The following is an 8,402-nucleotide window of genomic DNA, read 5'->3' on the forward strand; positions in this document are numbered from 1 at the left end:
GTGCTGCAGTCAGCAATATTAGCACAGCTCCGCGGGGCTGATTGCGGGTTATTACCATACATTATCTCAGTCCCCTGCCTCTGAAAGGAGCCGGTTCCTATCCAACCCCCCCTCCCCGTTTCTCCACCCCCCCCCTGGTCTTTTACACTTAATTACCTCCCTTATTACACCCCGGCCTGGAGAGAGAGAGAAAAAAAATATATAAAAAATGGGAGGGCAGCGGGCTGGCGGGCCCAACTAGGGCGTAAGTAATCGCCCGTCCGTGCCTGCGAGGAAAGGGGAAATAAATCGGGGCGCAGCGGGGCCGGGGCTGCGCCTCGGGGAAATGGGACCTTGGACTTGGTGCACGGGGCCAAATGGGGTCAGGCTGCCGAGGGGAGACAGCCCTGGGGCTGTGGGGGGAGTGGGGTGGCTTTGGAGGTGTTGGGTTGTGGGGTGCTGCGGGGTATGGGGTGCTCAGGGTTGTGGGGTGCTGTGGGATATGGGATGCTGTGGGTTATGGGGTGCCCAGGGCTATGGGGTGCCTTGGGCTATGGGATGCTGTGGGTTATGGGGTGCCCAGGGCTATGGGGTGCCTTGGGCTATGGGATGCTGTGGGTTATGGGGTGCTCAGGGTCGTGGGGTGCTCTGGGATATGGGATGCTGTGGGTTATGGGGTGCTCTGAGCTATGGGATGCTGTGGGTTATGGGGTGCTCAGGGTCGTGGGGTGCCCTAGGCTATGGGAAGCTGTGGGTTATGGGGTGCCCAGGGCTATGGGGTGCCCTAGGCTATGGGATGCTGTGGGTTATGGGGTGCCCTGGGCTATGGGATGTTGCAGGGTATGGGGTGCCGCAGGAAATGGGGTGCCCTGAGCTATGGGATGCTGCAGGCTATGGGGTGCCAAGGGCTGTGGGATAATGTGGGGTGCTCTGAGCTATGGGATGCTGCACCATATGGGGCAATACCAGGCTAGGGGATGCCCTGGGTTATGGGGTGCCACACAAAGCAGGTTCAGAGCTGCCCCCAGCTCCTGGCACAGGTGAAGGTCCCCCCGACACCGTGTCCCCAGCCAAAGGGCTCCGGGGGGGCCACCAGCGGGGCCTGGACGTGCCCCCTTGGCCACCTCCAGCTGGTGCAGAAGCCCTGGGGACGCTCCGGGGGCTCACTGGGGAGCTTGGGGGGGCTCAGGGTGGTCTGGGGTGGGGGGGCACAATGGGGGGCAGAACCCCTCCAGCAGGGTCCCCCCGTGTCACCCGATGGAGAGCCTCATCCTGCGCCGGGGGGGGCGCAGCGAGTGGGGGCTCGGGGGGCTCGGGGGGGGACAATGGGGACAGGGATGGGGACAGGGGCATGGGGAAGGGGCAGAAGGTGGGAAAAGGGATGGGGAAAAGGGATGGGGACAGGGGAAAGGGGCGAGGGGCTGGGAGGGGGGAATGGGGACAGGGACCAGGATGGGGAAAAGGGAAAGGGGTCACGGGGGGGGGACAGGGACAGGAACGGGGACAGGGAACAGGGTTAGGAGCAGGGAACGGGGATGGGGACAAGGGACGGGAACCGGGACAGGGAACGGGGACGGGGACAGCGACGGGGACGCCCCCGCATCCCCCCCCCCATCTCCAACCCGTGTCCTTTGCAAGCCCCGGGGGCTGGCGGCGGGGAGACAAAGGCGGCAGGAGGCAGCCGCCCCCCGCCCCCCCCCCCCCACGGCCCCGCGTGTCCCCATTGTCCGCGACGGGGGGGAGGCGGAGACCGGGGACCCCCCCCCCTCTCCCTCGTACCCCCCCCCCCTTTTTGGTGCCAAAGCGCCCGGCGCACCCTGGAGGGGGGGGGGGGCGCTCGGAGGGGCTCGGGGCGCGGCCGGGCGGAGCGGCCCCCTCCCCACCCACCCCCCCCCCGCTGCCTGCCTTCCTCCCCCTCCTCCTCCTCCTCCTCTTCCTCCTCCTCCTCCTCCTCCTCCTCTCGCCTCCCTCCCCTCGCACTCGGTTCCCCGCTCCTCGCCTCCCGCACGCCCGGCGCGGAGCGGGGCGCACGGAGCCCCCCCCCGCCCCCGGTCCCGGTGCCGGTCCCGGTGCCGGTTCCCGGTGCTGTCCGGTGCTGAAGGCTCCCGGCCCGGCCCCGCCATGCCCCGCTCCTTCCTGGTGAAGAAGCTGAAGGCGGACGCCTTCCCCATCGCCGGGGTCCCCGCGCCCCCCTACGCCCCCCTGGAGCCCCCCTACGCGCTGCCCGGCCCCGCCGCCGGTGATGGTGAGTGCGGGGCCGGGGGGGGGGGCTCCGGGGCTGCTCCCCCACCCCTCCCCGTGCTATTGTGTGAGGCAGAGGGGAAGGCGAGACGAGGGGGTCGGGGGGTGCCGGGGGTGGTTTTGGGGTTTTGGGGGGGCTCCGGGGCGCGGGGACGCACGGCAGGGTCAGGGTGATGGGGGCGTGACGGGAGGGGGTCCCCCCGCTGTGTGCCGAGGGTGGGAGCCGGGAGGGGGTCGGGGGGGGGCAGGGGGCAGTGTGACAGCATCGGGGGGGCTCGGTCCTGATGGGTTTGTGCCCCCCCCCCAGCCCTGGCCAGGGGTCACCCCCCCAAGTTGGTCCTTGGGGACGCGTCCCCTCGGTGACAGCGGCACCTTGGGGGGCACCCCTGGCTGGACCCGGCTCCCCCCACATTTGGGGGGCTGTGGGACTGGTTCCTTCGCACCTCAAGTTATTTATTTTTTTTTTGGGGGGGGGGCACAAAGCAGCCGGGGGTGTGCAGGGGGCTGGGAGCAGGCTGCTCGCATTGCCTGCGGCTTTCATTGTTCGCGGCGGTGCCCCCAGCCCCTCGGAGAGCTCGGAGCAGGCTGGCACCTCCCGGGGCGCACAGCGGGAAAAGGGGGGGGTGTGGGGAGGGGGCAGCACCCCCCCCACACACACACACACACCCAGCACACTGGGAGGGGTGCTGAGTCCCCAGAGGGTCCCCAAAACCCCGACCTGCGAGGTGACACCGGGCAGGGGGCTCTGGGAGCCACCGGTGCTTGGCAGAGCCCCCCCAGAGGGGCAGCCCCGGGGTCTGTCCTGGGAGCAGGGACCAGGGAATCCCATCCCAGGCCATGCCCCCTGGTCCCACAACTGCTCGGGGACCCTCTGGATGCACGGCTGGGCCTGATCCTGCCATGCAGGGCTGCTGAGCCCCCCCCTTTCTGCTGCTCGCTGCTCCCCAAAAAAGGGACTTCAGCCACCAGGGCAGGGGCGCGATGTTCACCCAGAAAAGGGGGGGGGTCCTCAGCTCCCCCCCAGCCCGGTGGGGAGCCCGAAGCTGGTGGGGGGAGGGATGCTCTGCAGCTGGGCAGAAGCTGCCGACGCTGCTCTCCTGGAAATAACCTTGCTGCATGCTCGGAGGCAGCGGGAGAAATTGCTGAGCTGAGCGCTTTCTGCACAGCCCCTGCGAGCGCACTGTCAGCACGGCGCGGGGAGAGAGAAGGGGGGGGGGGCTGCCTCACGGACCCCTCCCCACCGCAGCACGGGGACCCCCAGCATCCAGGGGATGAAGCAGCCGCGATGGGGGGGTCCCACGGGCAGGAGGGGGCCGGGATCAGGAGTGGTTTGCAGGGTCACAGAGGGGGGGCATGCACGGTGCCCTGGTGGCACACATCGGCACCGAGCCCCTGCCCATGGCAGAGCCCGCTGTCCCCAGCAGCAGGGCTGCAGCTGGCCCTGCACACAATGCAGGTGACTGCCAGGACCGAGATAGGGACCCCAGGGTGGCAGCTGTGTCCCCCCCCCTCGTCCTTAGCCACTGGCCCAGCAGGGAGCCCCCCGGAGCGCGCGGCGCGGTGCCCACGGTGTGCTGGCAGCAGGGGGATGGGGACATCCACGTGGCGCCTGCTGTGGCACGGGGAAAGTGGCACCTGCACGTGCAGCAGTGCCAGACGGGGTGACACGGAGCCCCCCCAGCCCTGGGAGCGGGCTGGGGGTCCCTGTCCCCAGGGGAACCCAGGGTTAGGGCGCAGCAGCCTCCGGGTGCCACCAGTGCCACGTGCCCTGGGGGCGATGATGGGGAAGATGGGGGGACATGGGGGTGACCTCCCCAGGCCCTTTTGTGCTTGCCTGCCCCAGTGGGATGATGTGGATATGGGGGCTGACAGCCCTCAGAGGCTGATGGAGCTGGGGGCTTGGGGGCTGTGTGGGGCTGCAGCCCCCCCAGGGCACCCAAACCCCACCAGCCCCACTCCTTTGGGGCATCCCCAGATGAGGACAGGGGAACCTGGTGGGGGGCACCTCCTTTTGCACCCCCGTTGGGTGTTTTTGGCTCCAAGCAGGGCTGGTACAGGGGCAGAACCTCTCCCTGGGGGGGACGGTGACCCCTTTTTGTCACCCCTCAGGGTACCTCCAGCACTGCCTGGCTCCCTCCAGCTACGACTCGGACAAGAAGCGGGGGCTGCCGGCGGCACCACCAGCGGACCCAGCTTACGCCCCGGGGCAGGAGGAGTACAGCGACCCCGAGAGCCCCCAATCCAGCTTCTCCGCCCGCTATTTCCACGGCGAGGCGGCGGTGACGGACAGCTACTCCATGGACGCCTTCTTCATCACCGACGGGCGCTCGAGGAGGCGGCGGCGCGGCGAGAGCCAACGGCGCGGTGGCCACCGCCACTCGTGCCCGGAGTGCGGCAAAACCTACGCCACCTCCTCCAACCTCAGCCGGCACAAGCAGACGCACCGCAGCCTGGACAGCAAGATGGCAAGGAAATGCCCGACGTGCGGCAAGGCGTACGTCTCCATGCCCGCCCTGGCCATGCACGTCCTGACCCACAACCTGAAGCACAAGTGCGAGGTGTGCGGCAAGGCGTTCAGCCGGCCCTGGCTGCTGCAGGGCCACATGCGCTCGCACACCGGGGAGAAACCTTTTGGGTGTTCCCACTGCGGGAAGGCGTTCGCCGACCGCTCCAACCTGCGCGCCCACATGCAGACCCACTCGGCCTTCAAGCACTACAAGTGCAAGCAGTGCGAGAAGACCTTCGCCCTCAAGTCGTACCTCAACAAGCACCACGAGTCCGCCTGCTTCAAGGGCTCCGAGCACAGCTGTGCAATAGGGAACTAACCACCTCCGACACCCCACCCCGAACCCGGCACCCCCACCCACCCCATCCCATCCCTGTGCCGTCCTGTGGCTGCAGGACGCGTGCCGCCAGCTCCCAGTTCCCCCGCCCCCCAGGACCCCCAGGAGAAGGGTGCCCCCACATCCCCGGGAAGGGCTGGGTTGCGCCCCCGTGCCCCCCCAGCCCCGTGCCCCACAGCCAGGCGGGTCTCTCTGTGGGGACTCGCCCCGGACCCTCTCACCCCCCCCCAGCTCCCGACGCTCACCGCTATTTATTTAATTTATTACTATTATTTATTTAGAGCTGCTGCTTCTCCTCCTCCCGGGAAGCGCCGGGGAGGAAAGGCGCTCGCTGCTCCCCCCTCCTCCGCCCCCCCCCAGGAGCAAAAAAAAACTCCCCTGGTCCATACCAGGGATGGGACCGTGGGCCGAAGAGCCAGGACTGATGGCTCGGCAGGACTGACGGACACCTGCCTCGGCCCCTGCTGTCCCCCCCCCCTCATAGGAGCAGCCCCGGGGCAGGACCCGCACCCGAATCGCGGCCCCACACCCCCCCCATCCCCTTCTGGGGCTACTGCTGGCCCCCCCCCGGCCACCCCCCAGCCCCCCAGGAGGAGCGGGTCGGTGGTGCCGCAGAGCTCGGGTGAGTCTATTTAATTGCTCTTCTTATTTATATTATTTATTACTTACCCTTTTCACTATTTATTTGCCAAGACTTTGGGGGGGGGGCCACCAGCCCTTCCGCACAACTCACAGGAGGCAGCGGCGCCCCCGTGCCCGGGACCGAGCCGCGGGGACAAGGACGGGGACGGGACCCCGAGAGCCACCGAAAAGCGGGCACGGAGGCGGGGGGCGACACGAGGAGGCTGAGCAGCCCCCCCTCTACACCCCACAAGCCCCCCAACAAGGCCAAAACCGCTCTCCTTCGTCTTCCTCGGAGCCGCGGGGGCACCCCAGCGATTCTATGCAACCTCCCCGCGGACCCCCCCCCGGTAGCCGCTTCCTACCTCGGGCCGCGAGCTGCCACGGCCCCCCCAACCCCTACTGGCCCCCGATACCTTCGGGGTGCCCCCCCCACGCCGTCTTCCTCCCCACGTAGTCTTCCTCTCACCGTGGCCGCGGGTCCCGAGGGCACCGCGGTGGCCACCCCGCGGGCACGGTGGCCACGTGCCGCGTGCCACGCAGGGGGACATCGTTTCGAGGTTTCCCCTGGGGTGGTGCCGCCCGTCCCCGGTGTGTACATAGCGGACACCACAGCAATAATTTTCCGTGCATGATTGATTTTTTTTTTTAATTTTTTTATTTATTTTATTTTTTTTTCTGCCCGGTTTTTTGGATTCGGGCGGCCGCGGCGAGGCGAGCCCGACCGAGCTCCATGCCGCCCGCGGTGTTACTTGTAATGCAATTCAGGGATATAAAAGGGATTTCTGCCACTACCGGGGGTGTTTCGGGCCGTCTGTACGGGGCTGGGGGGCAACAGGGGAGCTGGGGGGGGCAGGGGTCGAGGTGAGCCCCCAGAGCAGCCGACAGCACCCGGCTGGGGAGGAGCAGCAGAAAGCAGAGAGGGGGGGGGGTCAGTCCTGGGGGGAACCCCGGCAGCACCCAAGCAGTGAAGGGCCCCCCCCAGAGCCCCTCAAACCCTTCCCCATCACCAGCAGCCCCCCCCCAGTGGGCAGAAGCCCCCCCCCCAGTTGGTGCTGGGGCTGGTGGCCCCCAGGAGCTGGGCAGGGGCTGCAGAACCGGGGGGCACCTGGGGTCTCACCCCCCCGGGGGGGGGCACAGTGCTGCAGAACCCCCCCAAAAAAACGCCCTCAGACGTCGCAGCCGGGAGCAGGACCTGGAGATCCTGGGGGGGGGGCGTCCAGCTCGGAATATTTGGAGGTGGCGGGGGGGGGGGGGGGGCGCAGACAGGGGATGGGACCCCAGCAGGACGAGCGGCCGGGGGGGGGGGGGGCCCGGTGCCCCCGGTGCTCCCGGTGCTGCCGCTTCACGGTGACTCTGCAAAACCCCGGGGGGGGGCGGAGGGGAGCGGCCGGGGCGGAGCGGCGGGGCCAGGAAGCGGCTGAGAGGCACCGGGGGGGGGGGGGGCAGCGGGACCATGGCTGAGACCGGCACCGGGACCGGGATCGGGATCGATACCGGGATCGATACCGGGAGCATCCACACGCAGCACATCGCGGCCGTGCACAACGTGCCCATGGGGGTCCTGATCCGCCCCCTCCCCTCCGTGCTGGACCCCGGCAAGGTGCGGAGCCTGGTGGAGACCCTGCAGGTGGGCACCGGGGTGGGGGGGGCGCACGGCGCATTGAGCCCCCCTCCCCATCTCCCCATACCCCTCCCGGGGGGGTGCCGGGGCACTGCTGGGGAAGCTCACGGCCACGGGGCTGTGTGTCCCCCCCCCCCCTTCCCATTTCTCCATCCCCAGGAGGATCCCGAGCGGGTGCCCCCCATCGATGTGCTGTGGGTGAAGGGCAGCCAGGGGGGGGATTATTTCTACTCCTTCGGGGGGTGCCACCGCTACGCCGCCCACCGGGAGCTCAACCGGGACACCATCCCCGCCAAGATCATCCCGACAACGCTCAGCGACCTCCGCACCTACCTGGGCTCCTCCACGCCGCAGCTGCTCTAACGGGACCCCCCCCACCCCAAAAATCCGGGACCCTTCCCATGGGGGTCCCCTGAGGTCCCCCCCGTGCGTCCGAGCCGCGGTGAGCGTCCCCGGTCCTGTCCCTGCTGGGGGGGGTGGGATGGGGTCAGGGTGGGATGGGGTCGGGGTGGGCGCACCCCCAGTCCCGGTAGGGCGCACGGGGGGGGGTCCTGGCTCCGGGGGAAGGCCGGCAGGTGGCGGCGTTGTGCTGCGGGAATGGGGCCGGGTGGGGCGCAACCGGGACAGCTCCGAAATGGGACAGATCCGAAATGGGACAACACCGAGCCAGGACCTCACCAAACCAGGACCTCACCAAATTGGGGCATCACCAAACCAGGACCTCACCAAACCAGGACCTCACCAAACCAGGACCTCACCAAATCGGGGCATCACCAAACCAAGACCTCACCAAACCAGGACCTCACCAAACCAGGACCTCACCAAATTGGGGCATCACCAAACCAAGACCTCACCAAACCAGGACCTCACCAAATTGGGGCGTCACCAAACCAGGACCTCACCAAACCAGGACCTCTCCAAATTGGGGCATCACCAAACCAGGACCTCTCCAAACCAGGACCTCACCAAACCAGGACCTCACCAAATCGGGGCATCACCAAACCAGGACCGAGCTGTGCCATAGCACAGCCAAACCACGTCCCCAAGCTTCACCCTACAGCTCCGGGCTGACCCCACAAGAGCCTGCGCTGAGC

At 68.2% G+C, this 8,402-nt stretch overlaps 2 protein-coding genes and 1 long non-coding RNA gene across 3 annotated transcripts; 2 read left to right on the forward strand and 1 right to left on the reverse strand.

The window, feature by feature from the left end:
• The first annotated feature begins 621 nt into the window (after positions 1-621).
• Positions 622-6,478, forward strand: SCRT2 (scratch family transcriptional repressor 2). The gene is made up of 2 exons (XM_038166254.2): positions 622-2,224; positions 4,330-6,478. Exons 1-2 carry the CDS (start codon positions 1,237-1,239, stop codon positions 5,043-5,045), a joined length of 1,704 nt encoding a protein of 567 aa, XP_038022182.2. The 5' UTR covers positions 622-1,236; the 3' UTR covers positions 5,046-6,478.
• A 612-nt stretch (positions 6,479-7,090) lies between these two features.
• Positions 7,091-7,685, forward strand: SRXN1 (sulfiredoxin 1). The gene is made up of 2 exons (XM_027473315.3): positions 7,091-7,314; positions 7,468-7,685. The coding sequence occupies exons 1-2, from the start codon at positions 7,141-7,143 to the stop codon at positions 7,669-7,671; spliced, it is 378 nt and encodes a 125-aa protein (XP_027329116.1). The 5' UTR covers positions 7,091-7,140; the 3' UTR covers positions 7,672-7,685.
• Positions 7,686-7,981: 296 nt separating this feature from the next.
• Positions 7,982-8,402, reverse strand: LOC139999214 (uncharacterized). The gene is made up of 3 exons (XR_011804475.1): positions 8,318-8,402; positions 8,158-8,205; positions 7,982-8,061 (listed from the first exon to the last, which is right to left on the reverse strand). It is a non-coding gene; the product is annotated as an uncharacterized lncRNA (long non-coding RNA).

This window comes from Anas platyrhynchos, chromosome 21 (genome assembly GCF_047663525.1).
Source record: "Anas platyrhynchos isolate ZD024472 breed Pekin duck chromosome 21, IASCAAS_PekinDuck_T2T, whole genome shotgun sequence".
NCBI lineage: Eukaryota > Metazoa > Chordata > Aves > Anseriformes > Anatidae > Anas > Anas platyrhynchos.